This window comes from Rhipicephalus sanguineus, chromosome 4 (genome assembly GCF_013339695.2).
Source record: "Rhipicephalus sanguineus isolate Rsan-2018 chromosome 4, BIME_Rsan_1.4, whole genome shotgun sequence".
Lineage (NCBI taxonomy): Eukaryota > Metazoa > Arthropoda > Arachnida > Ixodida > Ixodidae > Rhipicephalus > Rhipicephalus sanguineus.
Genome location: NC_051179.1, coordinates 56,701,723 through 56,725,978, shown reverse-complemented (window position 1 = coordinate 56,725,978; position 24,256 = coordinate 56,701,723). Strand labels below are relative to the sequence as shown.

General features: G+C 45.9%; 1 protein-coding gene across 1 annotated transcript; it reads left to right on the top strand.

Annotated features, from left to right (window-relative positions):
- Positions 1–495: 495 nt before the first annotated feature.
- Positions 496–20,234, top strand: LOC119391215 (microtubule-associated serine/threonine-protein kinase 3). Its single transcript, XM_049415198.1, has 14 exons — positions 496–529; positions 3,620–3,672; positions 5,050–5,235; positions 6,123–6,284; positions 6,944–7,035; positions 8,547–8,712; positions 9,450–9,622; positions 10,176–10,246; positions 11,214–11,330; positions 12,102–12,580; positions 14,554–14,677; positions 15,504–15,643; positions 16,224–16,571; positions 19,977–20,234. Exons 1-14 carry the CDS (start codon positions 496–498, stop codon positions 20,232–20,234), a joined length of 2,403 nt encoding a protein of 800 aa, XP_049271155.1.
- The last annotated feature ends 4,022 nt before the right edge of the window (positions 20,235–24,256 follow it).

Sequence of the window (24,256 nt, the reverse complement as noted above, 5' to 3'; positions counted from 1 at the left end):
GCAAAACCACGTAGGGTAAAAGAAGCTTGCAATGCCTCCGATCCTGGAGGCTGTAAAAAGCCACGTTAGGTGCAGAAAGCTTTAAGATGTGGGGGAGAATCAAAACATCGACTGAGAAGGAAAAGAAAAAAAAATAAGATGGCTTCCGCCTTCGAGTCGTGTTAGGTGAATGCATAACAGACTCTATGAGTATTTATTATCAGCGACTGTTGGCCGATTCTCCTAAATGGGCTTGAGCCATTGTCGAAATAAATTATCAATCATCATCAAGGAAATTATGCGTGCATGTGCGGGATTGCGGGTTTTCTAAAGGGAGAAGAAGAACAAGCTGGTCTCGTGCCTTCACGCACCTCGTCCCAGCCTCGCTTCTGGAACGACAGCGACTACCGTCAAACCTGGCCGGTGCGCTTACCGGTCGCCGAATTTCAAACGACAGCATTGTACACGACGCGGGCATCTCCACTTCGAGGACCAGGCGCACGCAAACCAAGTGCCATGGCCGCTGCTGCTGCATCGACCGACAAGGCCAGTAAGTTCCAAGTCACGCTTGCGGCGTGCTGCCTACAGATGGCGGCGCAAATTGATCGGTCAATAGGAAAACGTTCATTACCACCGCAGATATAAGAACGAATGTTAAGAAAAGCAAATTCACAACGACCCGTTTGTAGCACGAAGCCACAAGGAAATACCCACGGATTTCGCAGAAAGCTTCTTAGTTGCCGAAAAATGCGTCTTCAGTAGAACTGATTTGCGATAACATGCATGTGTCCATGTGCTTCGAGTTGCCGATGAATTCGCCATCGCGCTGCCAATTGCTAGCTTCCTGGTTACCTCAGTTGGTAGAGCGACCACAGGAGAGGCGTTGGTCTCTGGTTCGATCCCCGGACCAGGACAAATTTTTCGGCAACTAAGAAGCTTTCTCTCTGAGAAATCCGTAGGGATTTGCTTGTGGCTTCGTGCTACGAACGCGTTGACGTCAATATCCCATTTCTTAACCCTACCGCCACCTTGCGGGATTCCGTAAAGTTGACTTGCGATAAGAACGAATGTTTAGCCGACAAAGTTGTAAATTTTTACAAGCTGGCAGCGTCGTGCGTTAGGGCTAGCAGGGTTAGGCCTAAGGAGTCTTCCGAGAAGCAAAGATTCGACGACAGTCCAGAAGCAATCACCGTCTTAGTGTAGATAAGAATAACAGAGAGTTGAGCTAGTTGGTACGGATTCATGATACGAGAAGGTAGGCGTGCGTACACAGACACAAGTGTCCTAATCTCTTCTCTTGTGTACGCTTATCCACGCCTACCCTCTTTTGTCATCTGAGTTCACGCTTGCTTATAAATTCTGGCGTTGACAAAGCCAATCTCTTTGTGCTTTCAAATCTAGCTCATGTTTTTTTTTTTTTTTCACAGAACTGAATTCCTGGCATCCTAGCATCAAGTCGTACTACTGCCATGGTTCACTGCTTTATTAGAAACAATAGTGCGTCATACACACGCAAATGAAAGGTGGTTACAGGGCGGTAAGCAGCGCACTGCTCTCGAAAAGACCAAAGAGAAGAATCAGCGATATAAATATGAAAATTGAACGAGTTTGTATGTTTCTATGGACGCTTTTAACGTAACAACAGTCAGCGTCAAATGCCTTGCTCTGCAAAAGCCGTACAAAGAGGGGTTGCATAAACACGGTTCATGTAGCACCGACCATAGTATTCATTGTTTTTCATTTGTTTTTGTAGCGCCGCCTGCAATATTTTGTTTTCATGTGCATGCAGATACATTGCACAGACTGAATAGCAAGCTTAGAGAGCCATACAGCTAACTTAAAGGAGCGCTTTAATGAAACCGTGCTTTATGCTGTCGCCACTGGGGTTTGTGAAATTGTGAACCTGCGAAGCACGTCACTTCTTTAATCACGTCGTGACAGAGTAACCAGGGCAGCAACATTTCTTTTTCATGTGCATAGGAATACACTGTACATGCTGGTTAGCCAAGCTGAGAGAGCAGCAAACCTCCCTTAACGCAGCGCCTTGCTTTAGACTGTCGCCGCTGAGTTTATGAACATAATCTGCGTAGCACGTCACTTCTTTAACGACATCGTGACAGTCTAAAAAGGGAAGCTTTTCAGCTTTGAACATCCATTAATATGTTTACACACATGTCGGCAAGTCTTTCGTTCAACCTACAAACCAGGTAATTAAAATATATTTTTTGTGTTGTGAAATATGACTGCAAATCTTTGACATGTGCGCTTTGCATGAGTTCATTCGCGTCTTTATTGTAATCCACATGTTCCAAATTTGTTTAGCGCCAGGGTGTTTTTCCTTCTGCGTCCTTTGTGTTTAAAGATACAAAGGCTTGCCTTGGGCGAACAAATTGTAAAATTATAGTTAGTGATTATAGTTAGTGCTCGGCGTGTGTGCTTTACCTTCTTGTGTCTTCGTCTTGTCTTAACAAAAGAGGGCATGGATCAAGGGCTCATTTCTTTCTGAGACACAACATAATTAACCGTGTCTGTTGGTTTATGTGTGTTTCGTCTTGTCTTACACTTCAGTACCGTTATGTACAGAGACTTCAAGTAGCAGAAGGAAAATAAGCTTACAATAATTTTGATTCCATTGAAATGCGCGCATGCGCGTAAAGTGGGAAAACTAGTGCAAATATGTCCTGGGACGCCACAAAAAAATTTGGTATATTTTTTGTTACTCTATCGATTAGCCATAAGACGGTTCTATTACCCTGTAAGCACTCGGCGCCAAGAACAATGCTGTAATCTATTGCACACAGTTGCGAATAAGTTATTGCTCGCGATTTCTCATCTTTGTGAGAAAGCTAACTCTTATATACCAAGAGGCGGTAAGCACGGCCGACGATGGCAAAGGGCTAGGTGTGACAAAATTCAGATATCTGTAGGCATAAAATGTCATCAGCTCGTGCAGGAGAAGGTGGGTTAAAGATCATTGTGACAGGCCTTCGTACGACAGTGCACGTAAGATAGTCTGACGACAACGACTATTGTGATGACGATGACGACGCTTCTTCATCCTTCTGATAGTTATGAATAGGTTAAATGTAAACATTTCGACAGAAGTCTGTCTGGCTGGGTAGAAGAATTAAGAAGTTGAAATACCTTCAGCCACAAATTCTTGGAGGAAACCCGACGTTTCGAGACCGGCTTGGTCTCTTCTTCAGGGGTGACTGTGCTGATCAGGGAGGCTTCGTCGCGGCTTGTTTTTGGCTCCGCCTTTCTCTTTCCCTCACGTTCCGGAGGCCGTGCACGTAGATCGGAGGCATTGTTCCGAGGGACCGGTTCACATTCGCAGGTGTATTCTGGATGTGCCACGACTCGAGTAAGAGCCTCCTTCCCAGATTCCTTTCCGTTTCTATGATGGAAGCGCCCTCGAAGTCAATTTTGTGGTCGTGCTTCTCGCAATGCGTCGGGTTTCCTCCAAGAATTTGTGGCTGGAGGTATTTCAACTTCTTAATGAATAGGTTAACATGAGAAACCTTGAAGGTTACAGGAAAATGACCTGTACTATTTTACGTTGAAGTAGCGCAGTTCTGCAGTAAACGTATTTTTTGAAGGGATGTGAGTGGGCCGTAAAACAATGCTCTTGGTATTGCAGGCTTGGACAAGCGAAAAGCGTCGGCGAAGATGCTCGTGTCGCTTTACCCCAGAGTAAGTAATTTGATTTTCGAAAATTCTTGAACTTTTCACACATCTGTCGTGCGCCTCATGTCGTCATTCAGTGATACGATGACAGCGTGCAAAAGAGCTTGCTGCGCTTTATAGAGCATAACTGCAATTTATTCGTGAAAATGTTCTGCCGCAAAAACTGGTTTGCATGAACTTCATGGTATCTGCTTCCTGAGAAAAGTGGGCTCATACTCGGAACTAAGTTCTCAGGTATTATATTTGACATTCCGTACCTTGACAAGCAGACAATGCTGGTAATGGGGATTTAACTGCACAATCACGTTAACCTCATCTCCAAGACTTAACCATTCTCATATGAGACAGAAAAAGAGTTGAAAATCTTTCAGTGGGAAGAAAACTACGTCGATGCGCTGAGGCTGTAGACTGCGCTGATCGAGACACATCAAAGACATGCGATATTGGTGTGTCATTGTGCGCCGGAGCGTATACACAAAATAATGTTGAATTGTTGTGAATGTCTCTATTGTGTGCACTAGTCGGCAAGCGGTGCACTTGTGACTAAAGTGTGTTTGAGGCTCCTTGTAAAAGCGATTCGTACGTTTTCACGGCAACAATAGGTGGTGCATAAAGGCAAAAATCTAAGACCTGCACGAACAGAAGACGCGAGGGCATATTTCTTTACAGCTGTTATCGCTCTGTATAGTATCTTTACACCTTCGAGAGTTGTTCTTTGCGGCGTGCGCTTTCGTAGCACACAGGATAAAGAAGTAAGCCTAAGCTATGTCAGAGACATGGATTCAACTACAAAAGAATGAAAAAGGAATAAATCGCTAACCTCTTGCAGAAAAAAAGGTTTGCAAAAGAAATCACCCTGCGCTGAATTAGCGCCAAAACCTCTAACAGAACACAGGTTGCAGGTGGTAGTACATGATTGAGCCTCTAATTCTCGAGCAATCATGCATATATAAAAAATTATACCGACTAGTCCCTTTCTGACAATGCAGAGTAAATACATTGGCACAAAAAAATACAGTGTTTCCTGGGGTGCAATTCTTATTACAAATAATAATAATCAGTGGTTAGTTCGCGGATATACAACTGCAAATTGCTACTAGCTTATCAAAAAAGCTAACATAAGCGTAGATTTCCGCGCTTAAAAAGATATCAAAACATCGTAACGTGCACTATTTCTTATGCGCAATACAGGGTTAAGTACAGAAAAAGAGAGAGCCAGGGAGCATAAGAAGACACGAACACGTTAACACTGATTTCATTCAAAAGATGTTCTTCCTTGACATATCATCACTTTGAAAGCAGCACTGCGAAATCTATCTGTGCACACGTCCTCACAGTATGAAAGTAGAAAAGTTTAGCACAGTGCCATCTACTCGTTTTCAGATTCCAAAGACGGCCACGGTGCTGCTGGAGTTCTTCATCAAGCGCGAGAGCAAGGTGTCGCTGATGCGCGAACCACTGTCGCACTTTTGCCAGGAAGAGGTCGTTCTCCACGCGCAAGAGTGCCTACTGAAGCTCAACAAGCAAGTCATCACGTACCAGGACATCCGCGATATGGTCGAGAATTTGGTCGGTCTCCATAACCTGGTAAACTGAAACTCTTTAGCAGATAAACCGATGAACTGCGACCCTCATTCAGCGTTATAACCCGCAACATGCATGCGAGCAGTAAAAATTGATGGATAACTTGATAATCGGAGATTGAACTAAGGCAATGTCACTTTTATGACAGCGGATATCCAGTACTAGCCAGTGCTGGTAGTAGGTGCTAGCTTTCTTGATTGGTAAGCTGAGAGTTATCTACAAATATATGCATGTTTCAATAGTGCACTTTCGTTCCAAGGTTTCATAATCCAAAATGAAGCTGCTAATTTACATTTTACGGAATCTACACATTACGAAATTGAATGCGATGCTTAGGTGCTCAAGACAACGCCCGATTCCGAACTCCTACACGTTTTTGACATTGCAAAAGCACGTAGTTTGCTTAAACACTGTCAAAACAAAAATTTTTGCTTCTGCAACAGACGCATCCTGCGCCCGTCGACAAGGCTGCCGTTAAAAGGACGCATTCAAAGTCTTGTTGGTATGGTATGAGTATAAATGAAAAAAAAAAGAATGAAGCATTGTATAAAAACTAAAATTGAGCTTTATGTTACGTAAAAGTTGTTTACGTTGAGTGATAGATGTGCACTGAAGCGATAAAAAGGGAGATATAGAGACTCTATTAGGTTTTAAATTGTCGGCTTGGTGACTGGGGGCTGCATCTGGAGAATAAGAAATAGAACATGCATTGATGTTCCATATTTCCTACAGACAGCTACGGGGCGGTACGCATTCAAACCGAGCTGCCACTCTGAGGTTTCGCTAGAGTAATACTCACAATAAAGGTGTCAATGAAGATTTTGCAGGCGAACACTTTAAACTAACCACCTTCGACATTGTTTCTTGCGCAGTGTATAAAGAAAAATACGGAAGTTGCGAAAGAACTCGGTAACACCATACGCAAGCTGATTATCATCGTATGCGAGGTAGCGACATCATTGGAGAAGATTGCTGAAGTCCCCACCACAGACTGGATGGCCATCGGTGAAGCTATTGTCAACAAGCTTGAGCGGGTGGGCATTTTGACGTTCTACTCGGAAAGATGAGCGCGCATTTATTCACGTGGTTTTGATATTTAGGTATTCCGTAAAAAAGTATCGCAAGTGCTGCTTAGAAGAATGCGCTCGGAGAGCGTACAAATGAAATGAAGTCACATTCAAATGCGAAGTAAAGCAAGGGATCTACCGAGTATTCTGGTTGCCCATAAATCGCTTGTGCTGCATCGAGACCTGATGGCAAGCTATTACCACTTAGTGATATACGGGAGAAATCACATTCAGTGAAACAGCTACAGCGATGATTAGTAGCTTCCTTCCATAACGACACTCATGAGCAAGGCAAAGCAAAATAAATAAATAAATAAATAAATAAATAAATAAATAAATAAATAAATAAATAAAAGAAGAAAGGAAAAATAAAGAATATCGAAAATAAATTATTTGGCAGCGCAAAACTGTGCAGTATACTGCAGCATTTCAACTACCGAAGATTATATATCAGTGCAGACATACGACGCAATGCTGTTGATGCGCACGTATAGCTTCACAGATTTATATTGAGGAGATACAAAGCGTACGAAGGATAGATAAGTTATGACGTAATGAAATATAACTCACTAGCTGCACATGCCAGCGTTTTCGTGACAGCCATATGTTTGTTGCTTACTCCGCAGATGAATCCACCTAAACCACTTCCATTTTCCGCGTTTATTCCACGGATGCGTGAGTTCAAGAACCTGAAGATGCTTGGGGCTGGCGGCTTTGGGTAAGTATGCAGCACTACAGTCTCGTACTTGTTTTACAGCGAAAGCTGTTATGAGATCATTTCACCGGCCGTTTTTTGGCGCCGTAGTTGTCCGCCGCCGCCGCCGCTGCCGCTGCCGCCGCCGCCGGTGTCCGTAACCAGTATCGCTCGAAATAAGAAAAAAAAACGAAATAAGAAAAAAATTCCAGGATGGAACGAGGTTCGAACCTGGGCCCTCTGCGTGGGAGCCCAGTATTCAACCTCTGAGCCATGCCGGTTTTTTTTTTCTTTATTACCTCTGAGCCATGCCGGTGCTTGAAACTGCTTTGCAAAAAGGTCCTATACAGGCTTCATGTCGGAAAGGAACCACATTAGCATGTGCAATATAGCGTGGTAGAAGATTACAATAAGCACCACGCGTCGCACAACGCGAATTCTGTAACCAGGCGTCACACAATGCGAATTGCGCAACGAGTAGGTTGTTGAATGCTTCCAACCCATTACAAAGGACTCTGCCACAATTCTTCATCGTCATCAGGCACAGCATCAAAAAAGTGCGCATAATGCCTTACATGCGTATAGCAGGTACCAACGCTCTCCGTAGAATGACGAAAAATGGCACAGTGCCTGCTGCCCTACTTCTCAATTACAATGATTTATAGCGTAGTGGGTTCCTCACAAGTGCACTTGTATTGGTTGCCAAGGAAGCCCATAAGCGCATGATCCACTTCCTCGGGGTCTCAGTAAAGTTCTTCGCCCCCCCCCCCCCGTCTCTCTCCCACGTCAACGTATGTTATACAGCATGACGGGAGAGGGAAATAGTGACCGGGCGTCACCCAATGCAAATTACATTACTGGTGGGCCGTTTAAAGATCCCAACCCATTACAAAGGGCTGAGCCATAATTCTTCATCGTCATCAGTCGTCGCGTCCACAAAGTGCACATAATGCCTTACAGACGTGTAGCTGGTACCTCGCTTCTCCGCAGAATGACGAATAATGGCTTAGTAGGTGCTTCCCAACCTCACAAAAATTGTGATTTATGGCGTAGTGGGTACCTTTCTAGTGTACTTGTATTGTAGCCCCAAGAGAGCTTAACGGGCTCTGTAAACGCCGCTCTTCCAGCTTTCGCTGTGACTGTGCTGCGGTTTCAGCGCAGGCCTGGCGTTTTTTCGCTTAAAACCTTGCGAATGTTTTGTGGGAGTCTACGCTAAGCGCGATCTTGTGAGCAGCAAGAAACAAACACTGAAAGAAATTTTTCGCCTATATGAGAGAAGCAACTTAGCTCCTACGTTTGTTGCAGCATACCGTTAGAGAACTCGTCTGTAACGTTAATGGTAACGTGTCTTTCCACTGCGGTAACGGGTCGTTCCTTTTAGCTCTTCAGATACAGTACATTCACTTACGTCTAAGTTTTCATTCATCAAGCACTTCATTCAACTGACGTTTCGCTGCAGACATGCAGCCTGAATAAAATATTTTCTATGTTGGAGTCGAGAAAGTTCACAAGACGAAAACTCTCACTCCGTGTAGTGCCGTGTACCTGGCCAACTACCGCCCTGCCAACTTCGTGGTAACGGTGAAACTGGTTAACATGGACCGATTCAGCCGGCACAAGCAGGCCGCCATGGACAAGGTGGTCGCGTCGGTCATCAGAAACCCGTTTCTCGTCAAGTACTATTGCTGTTTCTGCGTCAAGGTGAATCCAGGTGTAATCATCACTCATCGCTAGATCGCGGCAAAGGGAAAAATAATCTATAAGGTGTTGCAATAAATGTTCGGTTCGGGTCAGTAGGGTTCATTCTCTGAATTTTGATGAGCAGCACAAGAAACACGGTGCGCCCGTCCTGTCAGCTGGTGCCTTCTTTGTCTGTTTCTTGTGCTGCTCTAAAAAAATTCACAGGATGTAGAAAATGTTTGCTCCCTCTAAAATTTATTCATACATACTCTAACGTACAGTACCTAATGTAACATACACTTTCGAAACTTATACCTAGTCAAAACTCTTTTTACAGACCAACGCTTGAATGATAGACATTTTTGAGCACACATAACATTACATAGGAACGAAACAGCGTAAACGTAACATGTTTTCTTCGGTTATTGTGAGATACAAGCCCTAACGTCTAAGTTAGCTTACATTTTTTAAGCACTTCACTGTGTTGACGTTTTGCTGGAAAGCTGTTTGGCCGCCATGGCAGCTCAAAAAAGAGACCTGATTAAAGTTTAGTTGGGCGTCCGCAGCAGCTCTGCGGACGTAGACTTCCATTGGAAATGGCTGGCAGTCCGCGTGCGCAGAGCTGCTGCATACGTACAACTAAAGCTGTCTAACTTCTTGTCAAAGACGTTTGCTTTTCGTCCTTGAGCGGACTGGCATCGACTAATTTGAAGGTCAGTCGCACTTCTGGCTAAAGCTCTAGCTTGCATTCGGGACAGGAGGCGTACGTCACGGTCATGGAGTACATTGCTGGCCTGGATCTGATGCGTGTGGTAACCAAGGAGGAGTTCTTGGACATCGACTCGACGCGCATCATCATGGCGCAACTGATTCTCGCGGTCGAGCACATGCACTTGCGCGGGTTTCTTCACCGGGATATCAAGGTGTCCAAGTGAGTGGCTGATCGTACTCGCACAGCGTACGATGAGCGAATGTGGCGCGCTGCCGATTACGGTGGGATGCGTTGCGGATCAGCAGTCGCAATGATTCTCGATGTTCATACCCATAACCATGCGCAGGGTTCTCAATTGGGGGGGGGGGGGGGATAATACTGCAGCCCCCCTCCCGCTCTTCCCGACCCCCACCCACTGAGGCCCTTACGATGGGAACGCAGTGCAAAGGCGAGGTATAAGGGGGGGGGGGGACGGCCTTTCCCCTCCTGTGCCCCTGCCTATGCTCATACCTGTATTGACCTGGTGTGCTTTCGACGTGACACTCGCATGCACTACAGAAACTGTGAAGTCACGTTGAAATATTAATAGCGTCTGCTTTGGAAATATTCCTATTTCCGGAATAGGCCAGAAAGTTGTAGGCGTCTACGTACAAAATCTTTTCGCCTGTGGGCAACACTGCTGCTAAATATGTTACGTTACCGATAGCTTATTTTTCGCAACAAACTTTCTAACACTGCACATTAGAGCTTGGCGAAACACTGCCTCTTCCAGCATGCTCGTATTGCCGGGCGGTCGAGTGAAAGTCATCGACTTCGACACAGTTAAGGTCTGCAATGGTCACTGTGAGTGTAATTTTTCTTTTTTTCTTTTCACTTGCATGGACGCTTTGGGAAATCTCAGCGTTCTTGCATTACCTTACGCCCATCACTTAGGTCATAATGCCGTAATCAGAAGTGCAAGAACAAGCTAGCAAGCACTCGTGCAACACTTGATCGTGCGAGGATTACGCGATAACGGCCAGAGCGTTCTACCATTGGATGATTATTCCTAGATAACTGTTTGAATTTTCTTTCCTAGTCACTCTTACACGATGCCTAGTCCCTCTTACACAATTCAGTTGACTGCCTTCACTGCTATGAAACGCTGACGACATTCATGTAATGAATCTTATTACCTGTTCCCACGTCGTACGGATTCTCCCACATAGCTGAATGTCATAGGCACAATGTAGGCAACTGCGACGAGGCAGCAGCACTGCAGATTAAGTGCGTTGATAATAAATTATTCGCTGTATCTTTCGTGTGAGAAATGCCAGAAAAATGAGAGAGACAATAACGTGTACCACCAACATGTATTAAGCCCTCTCATCACTGTTTTTTGAGCGTCACATGTATTTAACATATAAGTGACGTGTTTAAAATTCTGCTAAGTGCACATTGCATTTCTTATGCTTATTTAAATGAACGAGCGACGATACTTGCGCCAGACGCTGGGAAAACTGTCAGTTATGTCAGTTATCTAAACTCAGGTATCAGTTTCCAATCTGGATGTGATTTTGAGTAATAGTCGCTATCGTGATTACAGCCGAAGCAGTGGAGCGTAGATGTTAGCGTTGATAATTTTTTGTGCACTCGAGAGATGGTTACATGGCAGTCCTGCGGATGTTTCGCTACTTTAACCTACGCAGTAACAAACATTGTTTGTAACGGCATGTGTGGTTCATTCATCCTTTTGCTTCACGTGCACAATCTCATGATGCACGTGACGGATTCACTTGTAATGATCAAATCTTTCCGCGTAATCACGCAGTCGCCAAGCGTCTCCTGAGAGGCTACTTTCGGAGAACTCCTTTCGAGTTCCACGATGGCGAGTCGGCCGGCACCATACCGTACATGGCTCCGGAAATTCTCAAAAGAAGACCGTATGGTACGTCCCACTGCGTTGTGGCAACCAAGAAATTTAAATGTGTCGAAACAGATAACCATTTTAAGGGTCGCAAAATGCGGTACTCTGCGGCATTTCCTTCTTCGTAATACTAGAGGAGCATGATTGCGGTGTTCCGCACTGTCCAGTATACCCGACAACTTGCATGTATTCCTTCCGCATTCGGCTGGAAGCCCTCTCCCACGGATACTCGTAGTAGTAGGTAAACCACTAATCATGGCATTCCCAGATCATAAATGGTAGTTTACCACTATCCCTCAAGAGAAAGGTACCTAACAGCGGCATCTTGCCTAACAGCTGCAACTACGGAGCAACAACTTGGAGCCTTACGAAGAGGGATCAACTTAATTTGAGGACGACGCAGCGAGCCGTAGAAAGAAAATTGGTAGGTGTAACCATAAGCGACACGAAGACAGCAGGTTGCGTCAGGGAACAAATGGATGTTAGCAACATCATAGGCAAAACCAAGAAGAAACGGACACCGCGGCACGGCATGTACCGCGAAGGCAAGATAACAGCTGGTCATTAAGAGTAGCAGACTGGATTCTAAGAGAAGGAAAATGCGCGAGAGTGAAGGAGAACGTTAGGTGGGCAGAGGAGATTAAGAGGTTTGCCGTGCTAAGGTGTGCGCAGCAAACACAGGACCTGGTTTATTGGCGAAACATGGGAGAGGTCTTTGGCCTGCCGTGGGAGTAATCAGCATGATGATGATGACGACCCACACAAGATGCGCCGACATTCCATTGCGCGCAGGTCGCGCTGCCGACTGGTGGTCCTCCGGTATCGTCATGTACAAGCTGATGACGGGCCGGGTGCCATTTCGAGGCAAGTCGAAGCAGTTGCTTCGCGAGCGCATCATCACGTCACCGCTAAAGTGGCCGCGGGCAGACGAGCATCCGCACTCGGCGACCACGCCGGCTAAGGACATGACCTACCGGTTGCTCAAGAAAAACCCTGTGGAACGGCTCGGCTCGCGAAACTACAGCGACTTGAAGACGCACCCCTTCTTCGACCAGTTCGACTGGAAGATGCTGTTCCTCAAGACCGAGTTGTGCGACATACCGAGCATCACAGAACTCATGAACATCGACGCCGAGAAAGACCGCAAGGCTGGCGACCCCGAGGACAAGCGCAAGCACCAGCAGATGGAGGAAATGACCGACGTCAACCCCGAAAGCCAGAAACCGCTGCTCTGCTACGCTTCGCCTAGTTTCAAGAAACTCATGCTCAAGGTACGTGCACATTTCTTAGAGCTCGCCAGCAAGAGATGTTGAACACCGCTTTGTTATCAAGGCGAGTGCCTTAGATGCCTCATCAAACGTGAAAAATGACCGTCGGCGTCGGTGGGGTCAAACGACCGATGCAAAAGTCACGCGATCAAAGGTAACGGTATGGTTACGTCGACAAGTGACCTCATCATAACGTCACATCAGGCCCGTAGCCAGGAGGTTTTCTTGGGGTGGGGTGGGGGGGGGGGACTTGCAGAAGGACTTGACTATTTTAGAGGAACGCCTGTTTTCATTATTTATTTTTGTTAAACAGCCCCCTTCATCAGAATTCTTCTTACGGGGGGTCCCTAGCCCCCCCCCCCCCCTTCTTGGCTATGGTCCCGCGTCACATGTCGATGTGTGGCATCATTATGATGACATCATGACGTCACTACGACGTCCCATAGTAGGATAATCGCAAAATCACTCCATGGTCAAAGGAGGGCCGATCCCAGAGGCAGTGCAAGAACAGGTGAGGTCCAGAAGGCTTTCGTAGGTGGAGGGATCAATAGATCCACTGAGAATAAAAAGGTGGCTTTCGCTTTCTAGTTGTTTTAGGATGTATAAGGGACGCTGTTAGTTTTTGTGTAATATCTCAATGTCATATATGCACAAATTATAAAAAAGAAAAATACGGCTTCGTGCACGTCCTAAAGTACTCAGACAAGCTGCTTTTACGAAGCAAACAGTTAATTATTTCTTAGTTTTACGTACCAGAACCACGATATGATTATGTGCGATGCCGTATATGCAAAACTGCAGGTTATCTTTGACCACCTGGATTTCTCTATCGCGTGTCTAATCCGTGTACACGGGCACTTTCTTGCATTTTGTTCTCTTTGGAATGTTGCTGTCGTGGCCGGATATCGAACCCGCGCAGCACAGCACTTTCGCCACCGAGGTACAACGGCAGCTCCTTCTTGACGTTGGCTCGATCCTTTCAGTTTGAAAGCTACAGCTTCGTAGACAGAGGTGCAAGTCGAAGAGTACGTTTTTATTACCCTTTCTCTAACATGCAGAACGTACAGGTACAGATGCAATGAAAAAATCCGTTAACAGGGGCTGGGTGCTCGAGCCGACGTTTCGACAAGTCCACTTGTCGAAACGTCGGCTCGGGCACCCACCCTCTGTTTACGGATTTTTTCATCGCAAGCTTCCACCTTCCCTTTCCTGCCGTTCTTTGGTACAGATGCAGGTACACAACAAGCGGACTGTGGAAAATTGTGGTCGTTCTCACGCGAGCATTGCACAGCTGATAATGATGACGTTTCTGTGTAAATACTCAAATAAGAACCGTCCAAAAAAAATGGCTCTGGCACAAGACACGAGGACACAAGACACCGATGCAGTATCGTGTATCTTCTTCTTGCGTCCCTGTTCAACCAGCCCCATTCTCTTCTACGATAACAATAATAACAATATCTGGCGTCTACCGTCCCAAAACTACGATATGATTATGAGAGACGCCGTAGTGGAGGGCTCCGAAAATTTCGACCACCTGGGGTCCTTTAACGTGCACCTAAATCTAAGCACACGGGTCTCAAACATTCTCGCCTCCATCGAAAACGCAGCCGCCGCTGCCGGGATTCGATCCCGCGACCTTCGGGCCAGCAGTCGAGCGCCATAACCACTAACCATCGTGGCGGGGCGCGACAATAATGTACCAACAAACCCAAATTCTAACTATGCTAACGAAAACTTCGAGGACTGTAGTATAATACGTGACTGCCACGCAGAATACCTGGGTTAGATTCCGGCGCGAACCCTGATTTTCATTCTTCGCATCCATTGAGATTTTTTGACTCACAGACAACGCCGATTTTTTGCTCACAGCCAAAGACGTCGACGCAGCATTTTCTGCGACACGGGCTTTTTAACGCAGTCCTGCAAACCACTGTCCTGCGAACTGAAAACACATAGTATCTACTTCCACCCAGGTAAAGTCGACCAAGGCGTTCAAGGTATCCGATTCCTTCATGGAGACCAGCGCGCAGAGCTCCACAGCCATCGACTATCAAGGGAACTCTCCGATGTCCATGAGCAGAACTGCAGCTCTGAGCAGTAAGTGGGCGCAAGAAACACCCCGCTATTGCCACTTCGGTATTGCGACCGATTCTTCGCTCATATAGGTCGCATAGGAGAGATTTTCTTTGAGCTTACAATTTGACGATTTGAACGTGTTCTGGAAGTTTCTCAGGGCTGTTGCAATAAAGTCTTATTTGCCAGATGCTCAGTGGATAAATGTTTCCACATTATGTTTACGTTGGTGCGTAAATTTTACGGCGTGCACTCTATACGTGCATATTGCTACGTGTTGCTTGGGCAGACAATCAAAGATAAGCTAGAAAGTACAGGTATGCGTTCACACGAAGAAGGGGTGCTCAGGATTCGAAGCGGTGACATCCTGCGCATAAAACATTCGTGCCACATTCTTTAATTATGCGAAGCGACGAGAGATTCATTAGGAACCAAGGACAAATGAAAATGACGAAGTTGGAGAAATTGCAGTCGATAACTCGAGAGAACAGCCTCGTATCCGTAATTATCGCAAAAGAATGTCTGGGTCAAGCATTGTGCACGGCGAAATCATACCGACATCAAGGGTATCGGCGAAAACAAAAATGAGAGAAGATTTGGTTAAGTTAGCGCTAACATCGCGCGGTATTTACCTGTCTATGACAGATAAGTGCGTGAGGCAACAGTATAATCGTGTTAATAGCTTGGGTGTAAAGTACGGACACCACTCCTGGCATAGATGCAATGTGTACATCTATGCCAGGCGCGAGCAGAGATAGACATCTCTGCTCGCGCTTCACCTGTCACCACTGGCCGCGTGTGGCATCACTGAGCATGACGACGATCTCGAACACGCGCTACTTCGCCGCAGGCGTTGATGGTAAAGACGGCGCACCTGCCGAAAAGGTGGACCTCATGCTGTACCGGAAGAAGAAGTACCTGAAGTTTTGGAGCTTCGGTTTCTCGCTGCAGCGCGTAAAGGGAGAAGAGGCGAGCTTCACCTATGTAGATGTGAGTATCAGTGTACATCTCAAGGACTGTGTATTGGGGGGCTACTAGTTAATGAGAAATTTATTTCGCGGACCAAAACGACGACACCAGTCTGAAAAACTCAAAGGGTCCCTTATGCAATCGCCTAAGACGACTCGAATGCGAAAGTCACCTTCTTTTTCCTCTCAATCGATGTATTAGCACCCCCCCCCCTCCCCAACCTCCACATTTGAAGGTTTCTGCACCTAACGTGGTCTTGCACTGCCTCTGCGACCGGAGGCATTGCAAGCCTTGTGTACCTCACCTGGTTTGGCACTGCCTCCGTGATCGCCCTACATTTGACCAAGAGACGGTGTTATGTGATGATGTCATCATGCAACGACAGTTCTGTGACGTCACAGTGACACTATGATGACGTCGCAAATTATCACGATCTGTGATCGTAATGATGACATCATATAGTGCCATCTTGACATGATGAATTTTTTTATCACTCGTGCTGATGCCGCCTACTCTGCCGACGGTCAATTTTCGTGTTTGATGAGGCATCTAAGGCTTTAACCTTAATAACGGGCGCCACTCTTTCTGCACCGGCCGTTAGACGGTGACCAAGGGCTCGCCTGCCGACATGTCCAAGGTGCTGCCGCTGGACTTCATCCTGCAAGTGAACGGCATCGCGGTGCTGGACGCACCGCTACCTCGCATCAAGAAGATGATCAGCAGCGCCGGCGACCAGATGGTGCTGTCGGTGATGTCTTCGAGTCCGTACCGGCTGCTCGTGAGCCGTCGCGACATGCTGAGCATCATGCGCGGCATACCGCTCGAGTCCGCCGTCGTCAAGGCCACCAAGCTCACCTGTATCGGCGCTAAACCGTACGGCATCAGCCTCCTCGACGTTGACGTCACGGACGACAAACTGAAGCAGTCGTCTAAGTGTTTCATGCTTCTGGTGAGATTCAGTGGTTGCGTCTCGCGTCGAATAGTTTGCAGCGTTGCACGGCGCGCTCAGTGGGTAGGTGCTGAACTAACATTATGATGTGTCGAAGTGTTTGTGTGTCCGTATTCACTTGCGCTATGACTTTGTTATAAAACAGGACTATGTCGAAGTGCGAAAAAAATATGTACTCTTTAACTTCCAAGATACGATGTAGCATCGCCACTAATAGGAATGATGTAGCAAGGCGAAGCCTTCAAGGTAGTAGAATACAACGCTTATACATGATACGTGTGAGTTATACAGCCAATGAGCGACAAAGACAACATACAACGGGTATTCCTTGCTGCCCTCATCCTTGACGCTAATTCTACGCGTAATGACCGTCCCGTATAATGGGGTACCACTTAGCATAAATCACCACCCTTCTAAGTTATACGTGATTTAGGAGTACCGTGATTTCTGCGAGAGCTCTTTATCAAAGAAGGCTTCCGCCGAAAAAAAAAAGCTTTCTTTTGGTCCGTCTTGAGTTCAATCACTTCAGAACACGCGAACCTCTAGCAGGAGAACATTGCAAACGCAATGTTTCAAACAGAACATTTTGTTCCACACGGAATATATATTTTTTTTCAAATACTACTCGTTTTTTCTTCGGACGTCAGCAAATTCCATGGGGTGAATAATTCCAAGCAACATTATTTGCGAGGTAGTTTTGCGGAATAAGTCAACCACTATAAAGAGCATACTCACTAGTGTGTCTGTCGTCATTTCGTCGTTTGTAAAACTGTGCTATTCCCCCCTTTCATCTTCTATTTTAACAGCAAAGCTGTTTAAGCTGTCTGCAACTTGTGCTTCATTGTGTAAAGCTGCACGGGTGGGCATGCGCCACGGGAGTTGGGCAAGCCCTACTGCCGAGTGCAGCAGGTGCGAGCGTCAAACGAAAACTCTGCTCGGCGAAATGGAGCACGGGGAGCACGCGAAAGAGAGAGAAAGAAAAAGATAAAAAGAAATTGAAAATAGAGAGAACGAAAGCCATATAAAGAAAGAGAAAAGATAGAAATAAAGGGAATAAAGACATAAAAATATAGAAAGACAGAAGGACATAGAAATAGAGACAGAAAGAAGCGGACACGAGAAATAGATAAAAAAAGAAAAACCGAGCAAGACAAAAAGAGAGAGAAATCAGGAGAAACAAAAGAGAGAGAGAGATAGAACGACAAAGAAAGACATGGAAAGAGAGAGAAAGACAAAGAAACAGACACGAAAAAGGGAGAAAAAACGGGGAGCGAGGCAGAAAAAAAAAAGAAATAGAGAGATATAATGAAAGAGACAAAAGAAGGAGCGAGAGAGAAAGAAACTGAGTGAAAAAATAGAAAGAGATACAGAAAGGAGAAACGAGGAACAGAGAAAGAGAAAGAAGAAAGAGAAAAATAAAGGGAAACAGGGAAGGCCGCCCAGCTGCGCTCTTCCTTCAGGCTTGGCACCACCAGTGCAGAGCTTCCGTAATTCTTTTTTTTTTTCTACCATTCTGCTTGAGTTTAGAGTACGAAAGCACAGTGGGAAATAAATGAAAGAAAACGGCAGGGTACTCCGAACAGAGGCTTTAAATACCGAGCCCAGATGTCGAGAGGTCAGGCACGTTTTCACCACCAGCGCATACTTTCACCCTCGATGCGCAATACACGAATTAACACGTTACGAAAGTGCAGTTGCAGGGCCATGAGCAGACTCTCATGCTTGTCAAAACCAGCGAAAAACCCGGTTCTCACGGACTCCTTCTCAAGAGGATACCTGTATGCAGTCGTCGCGGCTCGTTCGTGCGAGGATCCCGCACGCACCGACGGGGTTGCAACTTTGATTACTCATCACAACTTTCTCACACGGTGCATAACGAATTACGAACTCGAGCTCGTAAGCGTAAACCCGGAGAAGGAAGGCTAAAATTAACGTTACATTATGATACACGCGGACCCAAGTGATTTAACTGGCTCTGACAGTCCGCTGCTTCGCGTGAGGTAATCGCATTTTACAAACGGCCGAATGTAAAAAAAAAAGTCTGGCGCCGGGCATTGTCGGCAGCGTAAAGAAACCACGGTTAGTAGTAAAATTACTTGCAGCATTCTGGAATTCTGTTTTTGACCCATGCGCGGTTTTTCGTTGCCGTGGGCCTCATCAGTCAATAAGCTTAGCTCCCGTGGATTAAAATATTTCCTTATGCATCGCACTGGGAAAACAATCTACTATAAGCTGCTCCTACCCACTTTAAAGCGATATATTGATGTCCGATAATTTCTGACAGAATTGAACGACAGTAATCACTCGTTTGCGACCAGCGCTGAATACTGTTCACAATCTCTTGGCTAATTACTGACTAGTGTCACCTAATTACAGGCTAATGGTAAGTAATATTGGCTAATTGATGGCTAAGGTTGGCTAGCACTGGATAATTAAGATTGGCTATAACAATCATAATTGCATTCATAACATCTCAATCATTACTCATATGTGTCCATGTGCTTCGAGTTTTCGATGAATTCGCCCTCGCGCTGCCAATTGCTAGCTTCTTGTTTAGCTCATTTGGTAAAGCGACCGCACCGGAAAGGCGTTGTTGGTCCCGGGTTTGATCCCCTGACCAGGAAGAAATTTTCGACAACTAAGCTTGCTTTCTTATTAATCCCTATGGATCTCCTTGCAGCTTCGTCTTGCAAAAGGGTGGTTGCCAATTTTCCTTTAAGATTGGCTATTGGTGAGAGCACGAGAAAACATTTTTACGTTGAGAATAGAGCTCTTTAGAGTATGACTAGTGCAGGTTCCGATCATCGCGATCAGTCTTAGCTGATCGTCGATGCTGGGGCTGGCCAGGGCTCTCTGCAAATTAATTTTGACGACTAAGGTTCGCTATCAGCTGTTATACTAGTAACAGCGTCAATATTAAATCTTAATCGAGTTATTGAGCTGTCTGCAAAATACGTAGTAGTGTTTTGCAGCTGTCTACTTCAACACAGTCACATGGTTTCTCATGCATTGGACTAAGGCGACTCGAAAGCGAGAGCCATTACCTTTTTATTCTCAACTGACTGTATTGATCCACCTCCCCCCTCCCGTACTGAAAGCTTTGTGCATCCAACGTGGTTTAAAACTGCCAACGGGATCCGACGATTGGAAGCTTACTGCGCCTTACGTGGTTTTGCGGTGCCTCCGGTATCTGCCCACGTTTGACCAAGCTGTGATGGCATGTGATGACGCGTCTTGTAACATGATGATGACGTTACATTGTGGCGACATGTGAAGTGATGATGACGTCATCACGTGACGATTTATTGCACCGCTCGTGTTGACGCCGCCGCCGGCGGTCACATTTTGCGTTTAATGAAGCATCAAACGCTTTCTCCTTAACACCCGTGACATCTTCCCTTACAGTACGCTGACGTGATCAGTTCCAACAAGAAGATGGTCTTTCCGGGCGACGTGCTATTCGAGATCGACGGCACGTCGGTGGACGGCTTGTCGCGGTCGCACGTCGATCAGCTCCTGAGCTCGGGCAAGCCCGAGATCACGCTGTCGGTGGTCCCTCTGTCGCCCATGCGCAAGAGGCGGTTCCTGATCTCTAAGATGCAAGAGACGGGAATGAGCGACACCAATGTTGCGTCGAGGTCTACGGCTGCTGAAATAGACTGATCCCCCACCCTCCTCCTCATTGGCCATGCACTGCGACAAACTGGGTTGTCGCATCTCTATGACGACCGAATGATTGCGCTCGGAGGAAGGAGCTTGAAATCGGAACGCTTATTTTGCGCAGTTGAACGCGAGCGTCCGTTGTGACGCGTTTTCGTATTTTGGCCGCATTTCGCCATTGCACCTTTGTGTTATTTACGATTAATTTAAACACCTTTCGTACATAGTTTTGCTCTTGGGCACACTCTAAGAAAAAAAAGAGTCAAAAGAGGGTCATGGAACCGTGACTCTCTTCGGGCGCCCATGTGACCCCTTTTGGAAGGTACAGGCAGAGAAAAAGAGTTCGCAGTTCGGAAGGAGTCACTGGACGCTCCTGAAGCGCGTTTCGGTTGGCTTCCGTCATGAAAGAGCCACCGTATACGCCATACATATCGCGCGCTTGCCCTTTGGCGCCGTTGTGGCGCGTTGCTCGCTAACGGAGGCGGGGTTGGCGCCGGGGTGACGCGCCGCGTCTGCCTTCTCTCTCAGTCGTCTCAGTCTACTCGTCTATGCTATTGGAATGCGTCGCGTTGGTTGCGCGGGTTGCGTGTCTTCAAGTTTCATCAGTTTCATGTTCATGCGCGTTTTCGGTGGTGTTGAGGCCGGCACCGCGCACGAAGTGACGCTTGCAGGGCGGAATATTCATGGAGTTGCGGATACGGACAACGGGCGCCAGTTAAAGGTGAGTGTACTGCTTTCGTAGGCACTAATTATACAGCTTTAGCTGGGCGTCTGCAGCAGCTCTGCGGAAGTTATCTGCCAGCCATTTCCAACAGCAGCCCGTGTCCGCGGGGCTGTTGCGGATGCCCAACTAAAGCTGTCAGTTAACGAGTTGCCACCGTTATGCGCGTTGCTGTACAAGCTCCCATAAAGTGAGCGATGCAAACAATTATCAAGGGTAATTTCTTGCTGATCGCACGTCGTGTCTGCACTACTGAAGGTGCAAGATGTCGTTTTGAGATGCACTTTAGTCTACTTCATAATAACATTTACATCGACCTTGAGTGTGCTGCGTGCTTCCGCGCGTGGGTACGTGAAAAAAAAAAAAAAAAAAAACGTCTGTGTGCAGAACGCTCAGACGCACTATATATAATGGTTTTTGTTGGCTTAAAGACGGTAGCTTGAGGTGCAGATATAGTACGGTGGCTTCCAGAACGTATGCGGTAGTCATTCAAGTTGGACACGCCTCGCCGGTAAGGCGAAAATGCTAGATTTTCGACGGCGCCCGTTGTTGCGGCCGTCGCCGTGCACTTTTTTCCTTCGTTTCTGTTTGCTGTTTTCATGGTTTGCCAACATCTGCGATGACGCTATAACGGAATCAAGTGAGTGTACGTGATTGTGGGAGGTATGTGTGCTAATTCTAGCATATGACATGTCTGATCTCGACGTAGACGGCGTCCGCACGCGCTGGGTGTCGTTCGGGCCCTCGTATTTGCATGTGTTTATCTGAGTATGGGTTACGTTTCTAAAACATGCGGTCAGTAACCGCTCACGGCGTGCCCCTAACTGCCGGATGACATGTGTTTGGGTGTCGGGGTAAGCTGGCGCAAAACCGTGTTTATTCTGAAACCAAATTTTGAAGCGATTTCTCAGAAAAGAAGTGTTTTCATTCGTGTATAGCCAGTGCCTATTGCGAGACGAGGTTCCCGCTGCCTTTTACGTGAAAATTTGTTTTCGTTCCTTCATTGTGTCTATGTGAACCACTTATTTTGTAGGTTTTGCAAACCATTACTGCACTTTCATTTTCTCATCATAATATCACGTTCTGGTTTTCAGATACCGTTTTCATGGTGCTCACGCTGAACAGGAGCGACAACCTAGCAAGCCACAAGTCTGAGACCTCAAGCCGTCACCACTTTTTGATTTATTCTTAATCATAAGGAATAAAGATTGAAACATGATGCCCATTTCTGCAGTTTATTTTGCACTATATGACACTATGCACATCAGTCACACATTCTAGTTGGCTATACTCAGAGGAGCTTGTAAATGAGGAGTACCCAAGCTTCTTAATTGGAAATCAAATACCATCTTTTCGCGCTTTCTATATAACTTTGCTGGAAAATATGTGTTGTTTTGACGAGTTTTACTAAAATAATGCTAAAACTGAACTATTCTCTTTTTTGCAGTCGCTGGGCAGAACGGCAAGTATTATTGGACATGCTTAAAATGAATACTCCACTATTTTAAACAGTAGTCGCGCAAAAGTAGAGCAAGGGTCAAATGAGTAGCTTAAAATACTCGTGGAGTTGCTTGACGCTTCGGTGTGGGTCACTTGACCCCCGTAGGAGTGTTACCGGCAAGAGTCGTCTGACTTCCTGTAAGTGGTAACGTTATCCTTCGGATGAGAGTCTTTCCACTCTTCCTAGAGGGTCATGGGACTCTCCTAGAGCGAGCCGACCCTGACCCACCAAGAGAGTCACCGTGACTATTTAAAGAGAGTCCTATACGTGGCAAGTCAGAACTCTCCGAAAAGAGTCACGCATACTCTTTTTTTTCTTAGAGTGCAGAACGTCTCTTCAATGGACTTTTTTTTCGAAAGATAGTTGGTAACTTCATTGTGTACTTAGATACTGCGCTGCACATCGCAGGCCGTAAGCTTCTATGTGTCAACGTTATTAATGCAAAACCGATACGTGTGTAACCGGTCGCGGAACCGAAGCGCGTAGCATTGTTCCGCGATGTAGATTAGTGTAGTAGCGACGCTGTTCTATTGATGGTTGTTGCACGGCCGCAATATTGACCGAATTTCGAAGCCTGGGAATAGCAGTGAGATTCCTGTAGTTACCAATTCCCTCATTTCTTGTTTGTTTTGAACGTCGTAGAGTATCGGCAAAAAATCTATTAAAGTGCGCCTGAGAGACATTGATGCCATGCTTAACTTTTGAGCATGCCCACTTTCATTATGCAGTTTCCTATTTGTTGTCTTTCTCGTTTAAACAGCAAATAATTCTTACTACATACACGTATTCCTTTTGTGCTCGTCCCGTGATTTCTTGACGCAAATGTTCAGTCTGTAAGTTTAGGCGAGGAGATTGTTTGGTTTCCAGTTCACAATGTTCCTGATATGAGTGGTACTCTTAATCGTTTTACGTTTAGCAAAACACACAAGCTTGTACTCGTATGGGTGTTGCTTAGTAAAAAGTTTTTGGACATCAAAGCATACCTCTTGCTCAAGGTAATTCCTCAGGCTATTGGCGTCGTAGTCCGAGTGAGTTCGGCAACGTTCCCATATAAATGCAGCAGTTCGTGTACTTTATTAGCATGTATACATTCGAATACAATTGACATAACGGAGTCATTCACTCTTATTCTTGCCACACAACAGCACTAGTCGGGGCCACAGAAAAAAAAAACACGAATCTAACGTTTTTGAGACCCAAGGAAAGGACATGACATTTAAGGGCTCGTTTTTCTTTGTTAGACACAATATCAATGAGAGCTAACAGATAATAATGCCAAAGAAAGCATAGGGGGTGTTATTTGTACTAATTAGGATGTAAATGCGAAAAAGTAAGTTGGACGAAAATATTACTTCCGTTACTTCCGTTATTGATGCGTCCGCATCAACAACGGAAGTAACGAAAGCATATGTGTATATGACTGAACTTATCTGCAGACTCTTCATGTGGTCTTCCAAGAACCGTTTAAATGTCTAACTGGCAATAGTTTAAAATGTTTTGGAAATATATCAGATTATATTATTGCTGTACGATTGGGTGCATTTGGGAAACTGATATCACGGATTGTTGCTTGTAACGGTTCCAATAGCTTTGGCACAAAAACTATTTGAGGACGATGTAGCCGAGACCACTCACAATGAAAAGATACGGACGGCTCGCTAAGAAATACATATTGGGAGCGTCTGTTTAGGGAGGCATAGATGTTTAGAAATATTCGGACTGTTATTATACGAAGCCTATAGTTTGAAGAGAGGGCAGGAATGTTTCATGGTAAGGAATATTTACTACAAACTTGGGAAGACC

Bases quoted from the DNA above. Each gene is read 5' to 3' on its own strand.
- LOC119391215 (XM_049415198.1), top strand. From the start codon at position 496: ATGGCCGCTGCTGCTGCATCGACCGACAAGGCCA. The intron at 5,236-6,122 runs GTCGGTCTCCAT...TTTCTTGCGCAG, and splicing joins GCGATATGGTCGAGAATTTG to TGTATAAAGAAAAATACGGA. The intron at 7,036-8,546 runs GTAAGTATGCAG...CACTCCGTGTAG, and splicing joins CTTGGGGCTGGCGGCTTTGG to TGCCGTGTACCTGGCCAACT.